The 22,667-nt window shown below is 37.3% G+C and overlaps 1 protein-coding gene across 1 annotated transcript in view; it reads left to right on the top strand.

Moving 5' to 3' along the window:
* SRS2 (P-loop containing nucleoside triphosphate hydrolases superfamily protein) overlaps positions 1-22,667 on the top strand; it is a 148,925-nt gene that overhangs the window by 110,649 nt on the left and 15,609 nt on the right. Inside the window, exons 23-25 of the mRNA XM_089981464.1 lie at positions 668-900; positions 1,001-1,094; positions 10,117-10,167. Of these exons, the coding sequence (XP_089837590.1) occupies positions 668-900; positions 1,001-1,094; positions 10,117-10,167 (378 nt within the window). The remainder of the gene's footprint in view (positions 1-667; positions 901-1,000; positions 1,095-10,116; positions 10,168-22,667) is intronic.

Here is a 22,667-nt window from a genome sequence, read left to right as displayed (position 1 = left end):
CCAACTTCCTTACATGGTAAACTGAATGTATCATACTTTCATAATGTTTATGCCCTTTCTTCCTCTCTCTTCACACACACACACATATATAGTTTTTGTTTATGCATAGGAGAAGCGTGGGAGAATTGAGATTCCCATCAAGTTTCGGAAGCAAGGAGTATCACGCTTCCGAAGCGAGTTTCCGGAAAGCGGGCTTACCACCTATCTAAGAAGCTTCTGGTAACTCTGGTCCTGACCGGATAGTGACCAAACATTTTTATGGTAAATATCGGCAGCAAAATTATTTTTTGCTATTTTATTGGCAAAATATCAAAAAATGGATCTATACAAAGAAACAAAAATAAATATATAAAAGTAAAATCACAAGTTTTTTATGCAAAAATAGCTGTTAAAAATGTTTATATAATGATAAAAATGTGATATTTACATTTTTGTGAAAATCTAGTAATACTTTGAAAATATCAAAGATATTGCTATGTAAAATTTTTTGGCAATATATCACATTTTTCATGATATTTTGAAAAAAAAATGGCAATATTTGTCGCATTTGTCCTGACATTATTTGTCTTTTTGGTTGACTACATTCTCATAAGAGGTTGTACCATTGGCATTTTGTTGATTTCTGATTCCTCTTTGCCCCTTTTACTGATATTCATTCTTTCTGTAGGATGGTTCATTATTGCAAGAACTGCAGACTCCATTATCTACAGATCACATCAGAACACCAATATCCAAGAATCACATGCTGGAAACCATCCAGAAGGATTCCAACTCAGGTGGTGCTAAAAAATCACCAATGGTGGATTGTATGCAGAAATTTCCTCAAAATCTAGACATTGATGCTTCTAAAGATGAAGGTTTAGAATTGGATGCTTGCTTTGGAAACAGTTTTCTTAAGAGGTACTGCTGTTGTTGAGTACAAATTTAATCACCAATACTTGAGATCACAATTTGAATTGGTAGTATATGTGTTTGTAATTTTGACTGTGATAGTTCACAGGTTCAATATGGAGAATAGATCTACTGTATCCCATTTATTTCATTCTTGGGCAAAAAAACAAGCATTTCATGATCCAAAGCGGTTGCTCGACAAAGTAATTTCTTCACTTGATTTTTGTGGTGAATAGTATTTGGTATTCATTTTCTATGTTGATGAGTAACATGGTTGTTTCATTCTTTCATTAGCCCATTTAACATTTATATAACAAAAAAAAAGATATTGACCTTAAATTACAAAATATATTCTTTTCATGTACATGGGATATTTCCCTCCTGGCAGCATGCCTTTCTCTTTCATAAGCAGTAGGCTGCTCATCTTCTTTCCTAGGCGGTATTCGATGCCTATCTCTTTCATTGGTAGATCTCCATTGCTGGAAAGGATAATGCTGGATCTTTAGCTTGCTCATAGGTGGAGAAATACCTCTATTGCAGTTTTCCTATCTATTATTTTGGAGAGACCAAGGGCCTACCTCAGTCAGACCATACCAGTATGCATATAGCCAAACAAATGAGATTGAGAAGTTGGTGAGTGAGATGATAGGTGCAGGCATAGTGAGACCAAGTTGTTTATTTCTATTGCAGTGGATTAATGTATTGCAATTGATGTGGCTTTGCATGTCTTTTCCTCTATACACTTAATGGTATGTCAATTTGTATTCATGTAAAGGACTTTCTTTTACCGCAGCATAAATTGTTTAATTCCATATGGTGGATATCATGCTCAAAAGGAAGTGGTATTAGACCAAAACATCAAATGAAAAATTATATGTACAATATGCTTGTTCCAGAAATTAATAAGGCAACCGTTTAGAGTCACACCCACATGTGTGTGTGTCTTCCGCAAAGGAGCAATACTATTGGTGTTCACTTTTCATTATTCCTGATAATAATGAAATGAAAAGATACAGTATATTGCCTAAATACAAGGAAGGTGATTGCGATAACCCTGAAGAATATAATTAAGTATAACTGGCAAAAAGAGTAAAATACCCTGGTGCAAATTTGTAATTACAGACCTGCCATTGTTGACTAGCTTAATCAGATATATATTCTGATACATATTTTTTCACCCCCTTCGAAAAAAATTTTAATCCAGAAAAAGGATGCTACTTTGTTATGATGTTTGCAATTTGATTTTAGATGAAACATGATAAGTGTATTAGTCTGGCGAATACTCCTGCCTGGTGCAGTGATTTTCCATTTTCACTTGTTTGGTCGTTCACTAAACAGTCTATGCTATGGATTCTTGTCTTTGTGAACAGCACTTTTTCAATGAAGGGGGTTAGATTCTTCAAATTTACATTCATCATGTACTAACCATCAGATCCATATAGTTTTATGTCTAATGATTTAGCTTTAATTGCTGATTTAGCAACTCAGTCTTGCTTCTTGTTACTTCGTGAGATAAGGGAGCCAAGAAATGCACAAATGAATAGTAGAACACTTTATGAAGGAGATACTGCAAAATTTGCATTGGAATTTGTTTGAAGTTCCCATGTTCTTTCACATTCAAATTATGTGCATAACTGCTATTATATGTACTGAGCATGGTTCAATCATAAATTGATTTACTAGATGCCTTGCATATGTGAGATCTAGATCAGTAATAGTAAGATACACAAGACTCCTACCAGTTTATGTTGTGTATGATTACGGTCACTCTTATTTTTTGAGAACAATGAAAATAATTTACTTAGGAGTAAAAAACATGAAAAAAACAAAGGTGATACTAAGTCACTCCAACAGCCTATCCACATCAAGAGTAAGAAGATATCCACCTGGATCTATGTACTGGTCTCTGTCCATCATTCTTCTTGAGTTTAACGTTCAGTTATGTTGAGGTATTAACTTTTCTTTTGCAGTCATCAATCTAGTTTGGCCAAATTTGTTAGGTGTATACTTGTGTTGGGATAATAGATGACTTCTTCTTGACTATGCAACTTATAACTTGCGAAAGTACATGATATTTTCCAAATCCTTCTCTGATTTTTTTTTTCAAGATTGCCTTGGTTTGAGATATAATGTCAACATCCCCTATTCTTATCATATCATCAACATGTAAAAGTAATGGAACTTTACTTTTACAGGACATCAAAAACAAAGAAACTTATCAGTATAACTTTGTTTAAGCCCACGTGAGGTCACTGGCACTAAACTTGTTAAGCCAAGCCCATGGGGCTTATATAAGTGGATATAGATATTTTTTTAGTCTGCAAACATTTTCCAGTGATAGCTCCATATCTGTTTACTGGCATCTAATTAGTGCCCTTTTCATTGTTTTATTGTTGCAATTGCTCGCAATGGTTTCATTTTGGTCATTATTTGCCACTATTGACAAGGTCCTTGCAAAATCTGTCATATTGTTGGTTGTACCTTTCTATCAAGCCATCCGCTTTAATCTTAATATTAGAGTGTGTTCAGTGTCATGTCCTGTCAACATGGGATGGACATGTGGCTCTAAATGCAATGAAAAGGTTAGCATAATCCAAAAGATTTCTGAAGTATAACCAAGGGCAGAACCAACAAAAAGACTAACATACCCTTCACTATTATGTATTTACAATGTTGCCATTATTAACTGGGCTAAGTGCCTATATATTTTGATGCATATCTTCACTGTATGTGCGTGTTTTCTCCCATTTTTCTGGTATGCCCGTTGGTATAGTTCAAGAATTTTAGCTTATTAAAATAAGGTGGTGAACATCTGATAAGCTCTATCACTTATGTGATTGTCTTTGTGCGTATTTGTTTGATGTGCCCTATCTTGTAAAGTTACAGAGTGACTAACCTTAACTTGTCTCGGATGTATTAGCTTCTGCTATGAAACCACCCTGTTAATTTCTGAGTCTATTGATAGGTTCAGCTGTCACGAAATGATGCGGATTCCAATGCACTCCTAGACTCAAAACATTATACAAAACTTAAGAATTAAAAGACATATCAGAATGTAAAAAGATAATTTTATTCATAATGAACATTAAAAGAAATACAAAATTAAAATTACATTCAAGCTTCACTACAATGCACTCAACAAAAAACAATATAAAACCCTAATACTACCCATCACTCTCAGAGTGTACAAAGGCACAAACCCTCCCATATTTATAGAGAAAGGTTGAGAAGAGAAAGAGAAAAGAGGAAAGGACCTCAAGTGGGAGAGAGCTCCCTACGGCTAGAATTCTAGCCGTTGGGAGCAAGACAAACTGGTTTGACTAGCTCCCAATGGCTAGAGTTTTAGCCGTGGGGAGCAAGTCAAAGCTAATTTGACTTCTCCCATGTATATATTATATATACATATATCACATTACTCTTAACACCCTCCCAAACTTATAGTGTCTCACTGTAAGTTTGAAATTACAAAAGAAGAAACCCATTACACAATATGTCTTCATAGACTTCATCAAGTTTTTCCATTTAGCGTTTCTTTAAGGAGTGCTCAGTCATATGCTTTATTATATAAGGGATCTTCAATATCATTAATCTTTGATACTCTCAAAATGTCTTTAGAATCATTTATCCCACTAATATTTGAAGAACCAGTAAAGAGAGCAAAAAAACAAAAACAATCTACCAAGAAATAACTATATATATATGTATATATATATTATGGAGAGAGGATGGACAAGCACACAAGCATAAGATACGTGCAAAATAAGTCAATTGTAACAACAACAACAACTACGCCTTTATCCCAAAACAATTGGGGTCGGCGATATGAACCAACAAAGAAAATCATTCTGGGTCTTCCACATGAATCCTTCTCCTTCAATCATTTCTATCCAATGCCATGTCCTCGGTGAGGTTCAAAGCATTCATATCCTTTCCTATCATCTCCATCCAAGTCTTCCTAGGCCTACCCCGACCTCTTTTAACTAATATATTTCCCCATTTCTCCATCCTTCTAACTTGAGCATCATTATGCCTTCATCGAATATGTCCAAACCACCGTAAACGATTCTCTCTCATCTTATTTTCAATGGGTGCAACACCTACCTTCTTATGTATCTCCTCGTTCCGAATCTTATCTTTTATTGTATTTCCACACATCCATCTAAGCATACACATCTCAGATACACTCATTTTTTTAACATGATGTCTCTTTGCAACCCAACATTTCGTACCATATAGTAAAGCGGGCCTAATTGTCGTCCTATAAAACTTTTTCTTCAACCGCAATGGCATTCTACGATCGCACAACACTCTAGTTGCACTTTTCCATTTCATCCACCCAACTTTTATCCTATGATTTACATCTCTATCAATTTCTCCATACTTTTGAATGATAGATCCCAAATATTTGAAACAGTCATCCACCGATATTTCTTGCTCACCAAGCTTCACTACACTCCCATCACTACTTCGTTGCTTACTAAACCGACATTCCATATATTTTGCCTTACTCTTACTCAACTTAAAACCTCTTGCTTCCAATGTCTGTCTCCATAATTCTAACTTAGCATTAACCCTAGCTCTAGACTCATCAATCAAAGCAATATCATCAACAAACAACATACACCATGACACATTTTCTTGAATTGATCTCGTAAGCTCATCCATCACTATAGCAAATAGGAAAGGGCTTAAAGCAGATCCTTGATGTAACCCCACCGTTATAGGAAAATTGGTTGTCACCCCTCCACAAGTGCGCACATTGGTTACTACTCCTTCATAAATATCTTTAATTATACTAATGTACTTGAGAGAAACACCTTTCTTCATCATTGTCCACCAGAGAACGTCCCTAGGTACTCTATCGTATGCCTTCTCCAAATCAATAAAAACCATATGCAAATCTTTGTTCCTCTCTCTATTTCTCTCAATAAGTTGTCTAAGAAGATGTATAGCTTCCATAGTTGATCTTCTAGGCTTAAAACCAAATTGATTCTCCGATATCATGACAACCTTCCTCAACCTAGACTCAATCACCTTCTCCCAAAGTTTCATAGTATGACTCATGAGTTTTATACCACGATAGTTTGTGCAATCTTGTATATCACCCTTATTCTTATATAGAGGCACCAAAGTACTCTTCCTCCACTCATTAGGCATCTTATTTGTCCGCCAAATCTTGTTAAAAAGATTTGTCAACCATTCTAAACCTTTCTCTTTCAAGCATTTCCAAGCCTCGATAGGTATATCATTTGGGCCAACTGCCCTTCTTGATTTCATTTTCTTCAAAGCATCTGCAATTTCTTTCTTTTGAATCTTGCGCATGAAGTCACGATTCATCTCATAAAAAGGAATGAACAAGTCTCCAAGATCCTGAGCATGACTTTCATTAAATAGCTTATCAAAATAATCTTTTCATCTCTCCTTAATCTCCCCATCTTTGACTAAAACCCTTTGCGTTTCATCTTTGATACATCTAACCATACCCAGATCCCTCGATGTCCAATCTCTCATCTTTGCAAGCCTATAAATATCCTTCTCGCCCTCTTTGGTATCCAACTTGTCATAAACCTTCTTATATACCTTCTCCCTCGCGTTTCAAACTAGTTTTTTAGCTTCTTTCTTTGCTATCATATACTTCTCCAAATTCTCAGTATCACGACTCTTACTTAGATTTTTATAACACTCTCTTTTAACCTTAATAGCTTATTTGACATCCTCGTTCCACCACGATGTATCCTTATCTAGGGGTGCACCGCCTTTAGACTCACCCAATACGTCCTTAGCTACCTTTCTCATGCCACCCGCTATCTTATTCCACATTGATTTTGAATCCTCTTTGAGACACCAATCAACTTCCTTAATTACCTGCTCTACAAACATTCCTTGCTTAGCTCCTTTCAGTGCCCACGACTTAATTCTAGGATCTATCCTATGTCTATCTCTTTTGCGGCATTGTCTAATTCTAAGATCTAAAATTAAGACTCTGTGTTGTGTAACTACACTTTCTCCCGGTATAACCTTACAATCGATGCAACAACCTCTATATCTTTTTCTAAGTAGGAAAAAATCTATCTGACTCGTATTAACCCCACTTTTAAATGTTACTAGATAAAACTCCCTCTTCCTAAACCAAGTGTTTGCTAAGATCATATCATAGGACAAACCAAAATCTAAAATCCTTTCTCCACTTTTGTTTCTTTCTCCTATACCATAGCCTCCATGGATACTCTCAAATTCATCCCTACTAATGCCTACATGTCCATTAAGGTCACCGCCGGTGAAAGGCTTTTCTACAAAAGATATCCCTTGTACTACATCTAAATCTTCCCAAAATTGACGCTTAATGGAATCATCTAAACCTACTTGAGGTGCATAAACACTAATAATATTCGTAATATCTGTATCTAATACTAATTTAATAAGTAAAATCCTATCACCCTTTCTACGGACCTCAACTACATTATCTATAAACTCACGACTCATAACAATCCCTACTCCATTCTTATTTTTATTTATTCCTGTATACCAAATCTTATATCCCCAAGGTTCTATCACTTTTGCCTTCTCACCTACCCATTTGGTCTCTTGTAGATATAAATTATCAATCTTTCTCCTACACATAACATCTACTAACTCTACCAACTTACCAGTTAAAGACCCTATGTTCCAAGTGGATAACCTAATTTTATGGTCTTGGACTAACTTCTTTACCCCCACCCGTCCAACAAAGTGAGGGAACCCTTGCCTATTTGACATCACACCCTGGCGCCGGTGTGACGCGTCGCTTTCGGGCGACGACCTAACAACCCTTGCCCATTTATCACTGCCTCCGGGCCTATAGAGTATAGTGTGTTGCTTAGTAGGGAACACCCTAACAAAATTCTCATATTGGTTCATATTCATAGGGTATGACAAAGTTTTTATGCTGGCTGTCACTGGCCTACCGCAACCCTCCTCCTTTATTCGGGCTTGGGACCGGCAGTGTACAGTTTATACACAGGCGGAGTTTTTATGCTGGCTGTCACTGGCCTACCAAAATAAGTCAATTGTAACATTTTTAAAAAATCATTTAAGGTAAGAATTTTGAACAGTCATTAACTACAAACTTGATAGTCATTGACAAACTCAACCACAATAAAATAATATTATGAGAGATGAAAACAACAAAAGTCATGTACATATATATTTATCCCAAAAGACATATTAATGTATCATGAATTTTTTATCATTATTAATACTATGAAAGAATAACTCAATAACAAACCATCTTTACCCAGCAGAAGATATAAATAGGCATGGATCAATTAGAAGCAATATTTTAAAATAACAATTAATGCATGTACGAATGAACCATGCAATAATTTATAATCAATAAAGAAGTCACATATTGACTAATAATAAATAAAACAAACTTTCAAGATCAAATACTTAGAAATAAACAAAAAATAAATGAATCTGAATGAGGATTCACACAAATACAATAGAAGTGCCCAAACAAACAAGAGCATTCGAATGCACACAATAGCCACTATGGGCATACACATACGAGATTTTACTAATGAAATGCTTAGAAAAACATGTAATGAAATGATAGAGTACAATTACAATGCCAATGAGAGGCTACACAAGTGCACAAATATAAAATTGAAGATTCTTAGGAACCAGCCAATAAGAACCAAGTGCACTAAGCAAATCTTATACAAAAGATCAATAAATCTCATTAAAGACAAGAACACATATGACTTAAGAAGTTAGAGCTAAATCATAAGTCTATTATGAAGCAATTGAAGACAATCAAATTGGAGATTCTCAAGAATATCAATATGCAAAAGAGAAATTTCAAAAGATAAGCACATTTTATATGATAACAAGTCAAGTTTATGCCTTTCAAACGTGTCATTTGAAAATAATCTTTAATTAATAGAGCAATATTGCTCAATTATATATGAAATAACACATTCAAAAAAACCTTATTATAAATAAATTACGATAAAGGATTATGCTTGATCATATTATACAAATTTCAAAAACCGTCCGCACATATGTCAAGAAATATTAATTTTAGTATTTTTCAAAATACGTAATATTATAAGAAGCCACATATTCAACTTGAGTAGATAACAACAAAGATGTTCTCTAAGGAACACACTCACAATACCCACAAAGGGAACACAAAAGAGGTATTTTAAACGAACACAATCACAAATCCCACAAGAGGATACACAAAAAAGAATAATACAAAAATAAATATTTTTGATCAAATTAAATGAGTGCATAGAAGCATATGCAAAATATAGTTTTACACTACACATATCCATAGTCTAAGACATATCAAAACGTCACAATTTTTCACATACTTCACAAAAAATTATTTATTTTTAACATAACTTCCTTTTAAAACTTACCATACATATAAAGGACAAGAAGCGAAAGATACATACCGGAATGCAAAACCTTTGAACCCATTTCATTTACCAATACGAATCCTTTCCAGGACCGATGTCTCGCTCTGATACCATGTTGCGAAATGGTGTGGATTCCAATGCACTCCAAGATGATCTCCAAGACTCAAAACATTATACAAAACTTAAGAATTAAAAGACACATATCAAAATGTAAAAAGATAATTTTATTCATAATGAACATTAAAAGAAATACAAAAATAAAAGTACATTCAAGCCTCACTATAATGCACTCAACGAAAAGCAATATAAAACCCTAATACTATCCATCACTCTCACACTTTACAAAGGCACACACCCTCCCATATTTTATAGAGAAAGGTTGAGAAGAGAAGGAAAAAAGAGGGAAGGACCTAAAGTGCGAGAGAGCTCCCAACGGCTAGAATTCTAGCCATTGGGAGCAAGTCAATGCTAGTTTGACTTCTCCCATATATATATATATATATTATATTAAAATATATATAATATATATAATATATATCATTATATATATACATATATTACATTAATCTTAACATCAACTATGCTAGACACCAAGTTCATCAGTAACATGTTTTACTATCCGTACTTGTCAATGCTTTATACTTGCACTCAGAGGATGTATGGCTGCATTGCATGTGCCTGTCCTGTTGTGTTGCTTCTTGTGCTTTTGAGACCAAAACTGCTTTCCATATGAATCCATTGTAGTCTACACTTGCTACAATTCTGCATATCAAGTGCTATTTTGTGATTTTTAGCTTTCCATATGTTTATTTATTCTCAGGTTGGATTTGTGGTTGACGAGCGACTTCGAACTAAGACAAGCAAAAATAAGGTCAGATGATATTTTTCTTACCTGTGTAACAACCTAGTAACCTCTATAAGCACATTTTCTTATTTTTACAAGTTTTGCTAAAACATTTGGTTTACCTTTAAGTATAGTTACATTGACAAGGTTAGTGGCTTGATTTTTATGTATATTTTGTTGATCTTATTTTAATTAATTATTAACTAAAATGTTTGTCACCAAAAATTGAAGCGAGGTGTAAAGCGTAAATTGCAAGCCTCAAATTTTTTTGAAAAACTTTTAAAAAATATCTATAAATACAAATAAGTAAAAGGAATGCTTTATTGATGAAGAATCAACCAATAAGAAATAAAAAATCTCAAATAAATACCGAAAAATATGAGATTATCATGTAAAAGTACGAATATATGGAATAGAAGGGGATATGTTTACTTTCAGTTTCATGACTTCTTTTTATGTTTTAAGTGTTTTTTCTTTCCATGGAAAATATTGAAACCATGGTTGTAAGTATCGTATCGTTACCCGTATCGTTCAGACCCAAATTAAGCTCGTATCATATTGTATCGTAAAATATCATAAATTTTTAATAAAAATTACAAAAAATTAAGAAAAATCAGAAAATTCTAAAAAATCATCACATGAAACAATGATGAATTGCATAAAATACAACCATAAAATCACATGAATTATTTATCTCTATGAGATGCATATTGTAACGCCCCAGAAGTTCGACTTGAGAGAAAAAGATTTGAATAAAAGTACCTTCGAAAATCAGAGTTTGCAGCAAAGATTTTTAAAGATGCCAAATGTTTTAAATAAAAGCACAAGTCGATTCTTCTGAGTACGTTAGCAAAAAGACTCAGCACAAACACAAACCCATATCCTAAGCCAAACTAGTGAACAAAAGATAGAAAAGAGTATATTCATAAAAAGCGTTTAGTTTATACAAAGCAGGAGGATATCCACCCAAAACAACAAAAAGTACAAAACCAAATAGCTAGCGTGTCGACGAGAGAGGCGAGGCTTTGACTACGTAACATCTACACCGCCGCTAGTAAGAAGAGCTACCTATCACCTACACCCATAAAAAAATGGGGTCAGTAATGAAAACTGGTAGGTACGCAAAAAGAAAAAGATGAACTAATCTAAAGCATGCTCAAATCTAAGCAACTAGAAACTGATACATCATACGCAGGTGAACAACAAAGCTAACCAAGATATCATGAGCTCAAGCAAGCTAGTATTACAGTGATAACAATCTAACTATAAGCAATCACAACTAGACTTATCATGCATACCTTCTAACTATTGCAAGGTAAAAACATGCAATCCGAAGAAAGAACAAACAACAGCGGTGAGCATGCCATAATGTGATCTGATTATTATCTGGACATTATGGGTACACACAATGTATAAAACGTAGAAACAACCGAGATCCATTCGTGGGTTCATTATGCTATATATTTTATTATACCCCGAAGGACTAACTGAGTCCGCTCTTAAGGGAACGACCAGTGGTCGAAAGAGTAAGTTCCCAAAGGCTAAAGAGGGCCCAAGGATGCATCCAACTTCTGCAGAAGTGTCGGGCGACTACCACCTAGGATACTTATGGTAACGCCATTTTCCCTACCTCCGATGACTGGGAAAGCCGGATCTTTGCGCGAAATAGTCATGAATGGCTTGTCCATCGTAGGTTTTGTATCATCCATCCTCTCTCTTGATGAACCAGCCCGAACAAGTACGATGAAGGGTTATTCATCGTCATCCCCTTGCTTTATATGCCCTGGTCTATTCGACCCACTCGAGCATCTTTCCTGTGAAGGCGCATGATTACCATTTAGTGAGATATTCAAATGCAGAACATGAGTCCTATTTACTTTGTGCTACGCATCATAGCATCGCATTGCACTGCCGAGAGATGCGACTAGGTTTATAGCCACAAGCCACCAGAAACACTCAAATGAGCTCACATGCTGACAGCAATCTCTAGAGGTACTTGCAAGGCAGAACGATAGCATAATCGTATATGGCGCAGGCAAGAAGTGAGTCAGCATAAGCAAGCAGGGCAACAAGTAAGGTGCTGAAACGTAAATAGCCAAGGCGCATAAAGCGCGGGGCAACAGAAAGTAAAGTGCCGAAAAGTAAATAGGACAAGGATCGCGAAACCGCGTCCTTGAGTTAAAAGACAGAAAGTAAAGCCTAGGCACATATAGCGCGGCGGCAACAGAAAGTAAAGTGCTGAAAAATAATTAGGACAAGGATCGCGAAACCGCGTCCTTGAGTTAAAGAACATAAAAGAAAGTCTGAGCACATATAGCGCGGCGGCTGCAGAAAGTAAAGTGCTGAAAAGTAAATAGGCCAAGGATCGCGAAGCCACGTCATTGAGTTAAAGAACAGAAAAGAAAGCCTGGGCACATATAGCGCGGCGGCAACAGAAAGTAAAGTGCTGAAAAATAAAAAGGACAAGGATCGCGAAACCGCGTCCTTGAGTTAAAAAACGTATGCACACGTATATATGCATATTGTTTGATTATTTTTTCTTTTGTTCAGTTTAGTTTATTCAAAGTCCTTTCGCTCAACTTTCCCCTACCTTGGGGAGTTACGGGTTCCTACACACCTGCGGGCGTAAGTGCGAAGGGTCTCAGGCCACGAGACACGCGTGCGCTTCGTCGTGCAACCTGCAAACGCAAAGAGGTTAGCATAAGACAAAAGTGAAACAAGGGCCTGACCGCCAAGCAGAGACATGCAGACAGTGCCCCTGACGAACAACCCAGGCGGCAGGCGGCAACCAACGGCGACAAGGGGTGGAGCCCCCTGCCGGCAGACAGAAAGACGACAGGGGGCTCCGCTCCCTGCCGGCAAGACGACGGTGACAAGGGGCCAAGCCCCCTGTCGGCAAACCAATGGCGACAAGGGGCGGAGCCCCCTGCCGGCAGACAGAAAGACGACAGGGGGCTCCGCCCCCTGCCGACAAACAAAAGCGACAGGGGGCGAAGCCCCCTGTCGACAAGACGACAGTGACAGGGGGCCAAGCCCCCTGTCGGCAAACCAAAGGCGACAGGGAGCCAAACCCCCTGCCGACGAGCCGTCGGTGACAGGGGGCCAAGCCCCCTGCCGACAGAAGAAAAAGCGACAAGGGGCGAAGCCCCTTGCCGACAAGCCGAAACAACGACAGGGGGATCCGCCCCCTGTCGGCAACCAAAAGCGACAGGGGGCGAAGCCCACTGTCGGCAGACAGGACGTCGACAGGGGGCCCTGCCGGCAAACAGAACGACAGGGGGCGAAGCCCCTGCCGGCAAGCCGACGGTGACAAGGGGGCCAAGCCCCCTGTCGGCAAACCAACGGCGGTAGGGGGCCAAGCCCCCTGCCGTCCAGCCGTCGGTGACAGGGGGCCACCCCCCCTGCCGACACACCGACGGCGGCAGGGGGCCAGGCCCCCTGTCGGCGAACCGTCGGTGACAGGGGGCGAAACCCCCTGCCGACACACCGACGGCGGCAGGGGGCCAGGCCCCCTCCCGACGAACCACCGACGACAGGGGGCCAAACCCCCTGCCGACACACCGACAGCAGCACGGGGCCAGGCCCCCTGGCGACGAATCGTCAGTGACAGGGGGCCAAACCCCCTGTCGAAACACTGGCGGCGGCAGGGGGCCAGGCCCCCTGCCGACAACTCGAACTCCGGGAGGAGAGGGGAGGGCACCTACCTGCAACAACAGGCGGCGAGTCGCCAGAGAAGAAGAAGATGGCAGTTTTTCGATGCGGCACAGAGGAGGGGAGTCGACTGCCACCAAGATGGCTGTTGGAGGGCCGTTCATACGGTCGCCGGTCGGCGGGTGGAAGCGACGACGTCGGAGCTGGGCCGAGAGAGAGCGAGAGAGAGAGAGAGAGAGAGAGAGAGAGAGAGAGAGAGAGAGAGAGAGAGAGAGAGAGAGAGAGAGAGAGAGAGAGAGAATCGGGCAAGGGCAAATGCCCTCGCCCGAGACACCCAAACCCTTTTAAAAAGGGAGTGTACCGGCTTATCGAAAATTCTAGAAGCCGGATCCGGTATCGTCGGTCGACCGAGGCACGTGTCTAATACGTGCCTGACGCGTTTTTTTTTTCCGGACATTACACATATGACATCATCAAACATCAACTAATATAGAATTATAGATAATATTGCATGAATATCTCACAAGAACATGCCACACGACTCGTACTTTCATATTAGATAAACAAAAACAAAATAACCAAGTTTATGAACAATTAAGTGTTAAATACAGTTTTTTAATTCATATTACATAAAACCTCAATAATCATAATCATCATCATTATCTTCTTTTTCTTCTCCTCTGACATCAACATCGTCTTCAAGATACTTGGGGTCTTCATCATGTACCTCTTGTGCTCATTCCACGATAATCTACTTAATGTCCTCTTTATTCAAAAGAGTCCTTGCTTCTTCAACTTATGCATCCAATGCATCAAAATTGTAATGACCCCAAATCATACCCCTGAAAAAGTGATAATTTTTTTTTAAACAAGTGCAGAAACATTCCATGAGACCCGGGGCTTTTACTACTACAACACATCTACAACCATAAGGGATCTTATACTCATCTTTCAAACCAAACCAAACTTCATTTATTAAAATGCAGAGTCTGAAACATAAGCAAATAAAATGTAAATAAAGCAAAAAGAAGAGTCACATTGTCCAAAAGAATCTGCTAAGTAGTCGCATAGTCCTCTTGTAGCTCATCTCAAAAGCAAGTCGCCTTACTGGGCCTTTGAGACTGCGAAAAACACAGAAGTAAGGGTGCCAGAATCCAAAGAATTATGTGTACAAATTCTTTTAATGAAACAAATAAGTAAAAAAAAAACACAAATAAGATTCATGCAATATTTTATAAGGATGCAATTATGACAATTTTATAACTCAATTAACTATTCATGTAATAAGGAACAATTATTAAGCCTGAGGGAACAACTTAGTAAACAACATGACCCATAAATTAAGCAACAAAACATTTAACATGCTTTAGGGAACAAACATTATGCATTCACCAATATATAACAATTAAGAGAAGAAGTAAATATGCATGATCTAATGCATAATAGGAACATGCATAATTTCTATGTACATGCATGAATAAATTATTATATTTTATTAGTTTTTTTTCATGTCCCTATTAAATGTACACAATTTAAGTTTCTTTTTTTATTATCGTTGCTCGCGGATACTTTAAACGAGTAAGAATTCTCGAGGTCAAGTAAGGTTCCCAGGGTAACTTAGCACACAAGTTGTATTTTGTTGCTGAGTTCCAAACTTAGCCCTCGACCGAAACAGCCTTCGGAATATTAGACATCCACATATAATGTCGGGACACCAGGTACCTCCACATCCACAAGTGTCACTTTCTTGGTATATCAAAACAACTGTGTCTACACACTACCTCCAAGGTAAAGTGACATATTCTCTCTAAAACCGTAGCTAGGAGAAGAACCTCAATATCGGGTTCAGGGGTAACAACTACGCACATAGAGTTTTAGTGTTCTCACGATTCCCTAAAACCACAACTCTAAGAGTCCTATTCTAAAGAGAGATATCTCAGAACGTATATTATATTGTTCTCTTTCTTTATCTTGTTATTAATACTCATTCATTAATTTGTAATTCAACTTGCAAAATTAGTAAAACAAGTTCGCATATCCAAATGCGAGGCTCATCAAGGGATCATAGCCCGTGGAAAATATAAAACAGTGCAATATAGTGAAACAATATCAATGTGACTTTTACGATGCATTAAAACAAACAAGAAGGAGCAATCCAAACTCAAGGCTTACACAACCCACAATGATCTATTATTTGATCATCAATGCATCATATGCAAAAATCATAACATGTCATATATGCAATGATGTCAACGTGCTTTTCGATGCATATTCCTATATGCCAATTTAACCATGTGCATGAAACAATAATATTCTTATGCATGCGCATGAATTCACATAATCATGTTAAATGCATCCTTTCATTTAGTTCACATGCATGCTTTCATTCATGAATCACTTCACTTAAAACATGTGAATACTTATGCAAGTAGGTTCAACCAATGGCACATCAACTTCATGTGTGCTCATGCTCGTGAAAGCAAACATGCAATAATAATTGGATTGAGCACGATATACCAAGTTCCAACATATGAAATTTTCATTCTTTTGCATACATAAGCCAAGTCTAATGCAAATAACAAACCTGAAAATTAAATTACATAACTGAACACATTCATTTTTTTTGAACATGTGACCCAGCCGACCCAGTCGACTGGGTCTGGCACACAGCCAAACCCACCCAACCGACTCAGTCGGCTGGGGTCAGTCCCTCAGCCCAACCGGCCGAGTCGGCTGGGGGCTGACTGCCCATAGCCCCTTTATGTTTTTTTTTGAAAGACCCAGCAGCCCAAGCCAATCGGCTGGGCCTGATATAGTCTGTCAGCACTCAGCACCTGCCAAGTACTGCCAGACCTGCCTCTTTCCCAACTGACTGGCTGGGCCTGGCCGGGCTGGGTTTTGCCTGACCGAGCCCCACTCAGCTGGGCTGCCAGCCAGGCCAGCACTCGCATATATATAAAAACTGTATTTCTGACATACGAAAACACACTTTTAGTTTTCGATTATGCATACATATGCATGCTCATTTTCAGACTGCATGTATAATCAAATTTTTATGTCTCACGTATGCATGAATATACATATTTCACTCGGATTTACATACATGAACAAACTCATATTTCAAGTATGCATTTAAATATTTATTCAAAACCAAAGATACATGCATATTCAACAAATATGCAAGCATGAGCATCCTAACAACTCCAAAAATATTCAGAATCACCATTATACAAATTTTTAAATGATGAATGCATGCTTAAACTCAAGTTTCTAAATAGAATGGTTTAGGAATTTCAGCTAAACTTCTCCAGAAGACACCCTAGCTTTTGTTAGCTTTCCTTTCTAGTGATCTCACCTCAATGAGAACAGCAACACATCATCTTGCATAAAAAGCCAGATTGAATTAGTTGCAACAAGGTAAAACAACAATAAGAGAATGAATCACCAGAAGAAATTCCAATTATGACCAAGGGAAATGCTGTCACATGGATACATGTACAAGCATACATGTACAAGCATACTGTACAAGATCAGCACAACTGGTATGATATGGGTGTTTCTGTCAAAAATAAGGATGCCAGGGTACAGATTGTTATGCACAGGTGTGGGTGCAGGTATATTTAAGATTGTAAAAAAAGAAATTCACAAGAATTTAAAGATACAAAATTTCAAACTTTGTACAAGAATATATTTGTATATACAATGAAGGATATGATATGAGTGCATAAAGTGAGAGGTGTATTTAAGATTGCAAATAGAGAAATTCACAAGAATATGAAGATAAGCAAATACAGGCTTTGTACAAAAATGTATTTTTATATACAATGAAGGATATGATATGTGTTCATAAAACAACACTCAAAGGCACCCAACACCAGAACATGAAGTACAAGCACCAATATGTGTATGCTTCACTTTTTTGTTAGATCTTTGAATCATTTTTTTTTGCCAATATGTTTAATCAACACATAAAGATTGATAGATTATTGTATCTTTGAACTGGTTTGTCTTGTAATTTATTATTTATTATTAAACTGTTATTTTAAAATACCCAAAAAATCAAATTTCAATTATCCCAAAACTCGGCCGAGTCAAGCCGAGTCAAGTTTTGTAATGAGATATGCGGAAGTACAAATAGTGCTATAAGCACTTACAATGTCCACCAACGGACAAACAAAAGAGATAATAGCCAAGTCCACAAAGGGACAACACAACACAAAATATAAATGCCTCTTTATTGAAAGAGATGGAGCTCTCAAGAATGAAAATATACAAAGGGGTTCATCCATATTTATACAAATAAAATGAGAGAAGGGGGAGGCCAAATGGCCTAAAAAAAAGAGCCACAAAGGGGGCTCCCATGGAGTCGTTAGGATCCCCCAACGACTCAATGGTGGGCCCCCCTTAAGTGGGTAAAAAAGAAGAAAAAAAATAAATGCAAAAAATAAAAAGAGAAAAACAAGTACCCCTATTGGGTACATGTGAAATGACTAAAATACCCCTATCGGGTATGATTGAATATATATATATATATATATATATATTGATTAAATGTATTTTAACACCCTCCCTCAAGCTTTACGGGGATATAACCGAAAGCTTGCTGAGAAAGAACATAAAATGAGGAGCTGCGAGGGCTTTAGTGAAGAAGTCCGCCAACTGGTAACATAAGGCAGTGCTATGGTTCCTCTTAGGTATTCATCACAAACGTAGTGGCAGTCCATCTGGATGTGTTTAGTACGCTCATGGAAGGTGTGATTGCTTGTGATATAGATTGCGCTTTTGTTGTCACAACACATCTTCGAAGGAGTAGAGATGACTATGTCCATATCACTGAAGAGACTTCTTAGCCACACAAGCTCCATGGTTGTAGTGGCCATAGCATGATATTCTGCTTCTGTTGAGGACAATAATACTTTGTTTTGCTTCTTGCATCTCCAAGAAATTATAGTCACCTAAGAAAACACAAAAACTAGTAGTTGAGACTCTATCATCGAGATTTCCTCCTCGATCAGTATCAGTATAAGCAATTAAATCAAGTGATGAAGAAGAGGAAAGAAAAACACCCTTAGTTATGGTGTTTTTGATATATCTGACTATCCTTAAGACTGCACTCATGTGCACAGTTGTAGGTGCATGTTGAAACTGACTAACTGAGTGGACGGCATGAGCTATGTCTGGCCGAGTGATGGATAAGTAGGTCAGAGACCCAACAAGTTGGCGGTAGGGAGTAGGATCCTCGATGAGTGTTCTATCTTCCAACCTTAACTTTGCATTGATAACTTCAGGGGTTTCTGTCTTCTTATCATGGGAGATACTAGACTTAGAAGAAATGTCAGCAGCAAGTTTCATCTGAGAGAGAATGTACCATCGAGGAGAGTACGCTACTTTAATTCCTAAAAAATATCTTAAGAAACCAAGGTCAGACATGTCAAAGTTTTCTTTTAAAACTTTCTTAATATCATTGATTCCTTGCTCATTACTTCCAGTAATGATCATATCATCAACATAAAGTAGTAGAATAACTACTGAAGACCCTGTACTTTTCACAAACAAAGCAGTGTCAGTATAGCATGAATGAAAATTCAAACTTATCATTACATTGCTAAATCTATCATGCCAAGCCTTTGGAGCTTGCTTTAAACCATATAATGCCTTTTTAAGTTTGAGAATCTTATTTTCACCAATACATACTCCTGGTGGAGGATCCATGTAAACTTCTTCATTTAATTCACCATTTAAGAATGCATTCTTAACATCTAATTGATAAATAGGCCATTTTCTAACTAACGCAACTGCAATAAGAGTCCTAACACTAGTCATTCTAGTTACGGGCGCGAAGGTTTCTTCATAGTCTATATCGTATCCTTGAGCGTATCATTTTGCTACCAACTGGGCTTTATAGAGTTTTAATGATCCATCACTTTTAGTTTTAATTTTGAAGACCCATCTACATCCAATAGATCTCTTTCCAGTGGGTAATGAAGTTATTTCCCAAGTTTTTGCCTTTTCAAGGGCACTAAGTTCTAAGTTCATGGCTTCAACCCATTGGGGAATGTTTTTGGCTTCATGATAATGTGAAGGTTCATGAAAAGAGTGTAATGCAATTAGACATGCTCTATACCTTGGGGTTAGACATTCATAGGAAACAAACCTATTAGGAGGATTGGAGATTCGGCCGGATCTTCTTAAAGAGGTTTCTGCTATGGTGGAACCTTGAGAGTATTTTTCTAAGGCACTCATTGGAGCTTGTTGACTACACCTAACATAGGTTTGAATGGTTCTATCACTTTCATTTTCAATATTGTTAAGAGGAATATCCTCTAGATCATTCAACAAATCATTAGAGATTTTCTCTTCTTGAGGAGTCCCATCTTCTTGAGAGAGAAGATCAAATAAGAAAGCATATTCGCTTTCGTCAGTATCTTTAGTTTTCTCAAAACCATTTTCATTTTCTAAAAAGGTTACATCTTTGGATACATAGAGTTTGTTATTGTTAAGGTCAAAACATCTAAAACCCTTTTGATTTTCTCCATATCCTAAGAAAAAACATTCAATAGCTTTATGATATAATTTGTCTCTTTTATGTGTAAGAACAAAACATTTACACTAAAAAATTCTTAATCTATTGAAATCGGGTGTTCTTTCAAATAGTTTTTCATATGGATATGTATTTTGTAAGGATGAAGATATCATTCTATTTATCAAGTAAGTTGAGGTTAAAGCGGCTTCGGCCCAAAAACTTTTTGGAATTTCTTTGGAAATAAGAAGTGTCCTAGTGGTTTCCAAAATGTGTCTATGCTTTCTTTCGGCTAGACCATTTTGTTGAGGAGTCCTAGAACATGATCTTTGATGACAGATTCTATTTGTTTCCAAATAATTTTGAAATTCATTTGATAGATACTCTCCACCCGAATCGAATCTAAGAGTAGAGATGTTACTTGAAAATTGATTTTTGACTATCATATGATTTTTTTTGAAAAAGTCAAAGACTTCGGATTTTAAATTGAGAAAATAGATCTACACATATCTAGTGTAGTCATCAATGAAAGTAACATAATAAGAGTATCCTCCTTTCGATATGACCGAAGAAGGGCCCCAAATGTCCGAATGGCCTAACTCAAAAGGTCTTTTGGACACAAAAGTTCGATTTGGAAAAGGAGTGGATTTCATTTTTTCAAAAATACAATTCTTGCAAACAAAATGTTTCTCATTACAAAATTTCTTTCCAAAAGGAAAGTACATTTTTGAGAAACTTGGATGTCCAAGTCTTTGATGCCAAGTTTCAATATTTTTATCTTCGACATGATTACAAAAAGAGTTAGTGGAAAGTTTCAAGTTGCTCATATAATAGAGATCTCCCCTCCTATGGCCTTGCCCAATCTGCTTCCCGGATCAGAGATCCTGTATAGAGCAATCCTTAGTTGAAAAGGAGATTTCACATCCATGATCACATATTTGAGAAACAGAGAGAAGATTTAAATTAAGTTGAGGTATCACTCTTATGTTTGGCACAAAGAAATCTTTGAAAAAATTTAAAGTTCCAAAACATTTTACTTGTAAAGATGTACCATCGGCGGTTGAAACATAAGAGTTTTTAGAGTTATTACACAAATCGGAAAGCCCATTTTCAAGAGGGGTTATATTAAAGGAAGCTCCAGAATCAAGAATCCAAGAAGACATGCCTGGAGGAGAAGAAGCTATGACGGCACCCGAGGTTGATGGCGATTTGAGTAGAATTTGAAGTGCTTCCATTTGTTCTCTTCCTAATTCCACATCTACACTAGAAACCCACTTTGGTTCTTGTAAAGCTAGTTCATCCCATAAGGGTCCAAGAGTGCTAAAGTAATCTCTTACACTCATTTCCCCTTGCTTAATAGTCCGGATTTTTTCTTTGAGAAATAATTGACGAGCAAGGTCTTTTTGAGTATACATACCTTTCATAAAGAACCATGCTTCATTAGCCATCCGAAATTTAGCGATGTTGGCACAAATTTTGAGCTTCACATTGTTTATGAATCAGGCAAGGATCTTTGCATGCTTGTTTTCCCAATCTTTCACTTTAGATTGATGATCTTCAATGACCTTCATGCGGGTATTTCCTTTAAAAGCTTTTTTTTTATCACCATCCATCTTGGTGAGTCGGAGTTGCGGTTCCGGAATGGTGCTCATAACGTATCCCCAAAGCTTTTTACCCTTGAGGTTGTTCTCCATGGTGGCGGCCCACATCATGTAGTTGAAACCATTAAGTTTGAAAGAGAGATCGATCTTTTGTTCTCCTTCCATTTAAACCTCTCTCAAGAAGATAAACCAAGAAATAGAGATACAAAATAAAAAATATAACTAGTCAACTAGTTATATCAAAAACCAAGAGCACACACAAGGCTTTGATACCATGTAATTGTAATGAAGTGCCGAATAAGAGAAGCGAAGTCTCCAAGAGCAAACAAGAGAGCACACACATACACAAATAGCCACTAAAGGGCAAGAGAACAACAAAACCACAAAAGTGGCAAAACACCCAAAAAAAGAGGAAAAAATATATTCCACTCAAGAAGGCTTCAAAGAAGCATTCCTTATAATAGGGAAAACCTGTTTATTTATAGACAAAAGAGGAGGCCTTGGAAGGGCTCCTAGAGGGACGTTGGAGCCCTTCCAACGGTCATAAATATGACCGTTGGATGCTCCAACGTCCTCCTAGGGGGGCCTTTCCAAGGTGGAAAAAGAAAAAGAATAAAAAATAAAAAAGAAAGATTACAATATGCGAGAAAATGTAAAAAGATTGTTTTACCCCTAGTGAGTATTTACAAAAGAGATATATTTATATATGTAGATAGACACATAGTCATATATATATATATATATGTATAATATAT

Source organism: Nuphar pumila, chromosome 11 (assembly GCF_984573655.1).
Source record: "Nuphar pumila chromosome 11, dmNupPumi1.hap1.1, whole genome shotgun sequence".
NCBI classification, from domain to species: Eukaryota; Viridiplantae; Streptophyta; class Magnoliopsida; order Nymphaeales; family Nymphaeaceae; genus Nuphar; species Nuphar pumila.
The sequence above is the reverse complement of the archived record's forward strand: the minus strand, read 5'-3'. Positions and strand labels throughout refer to the sequence as shown.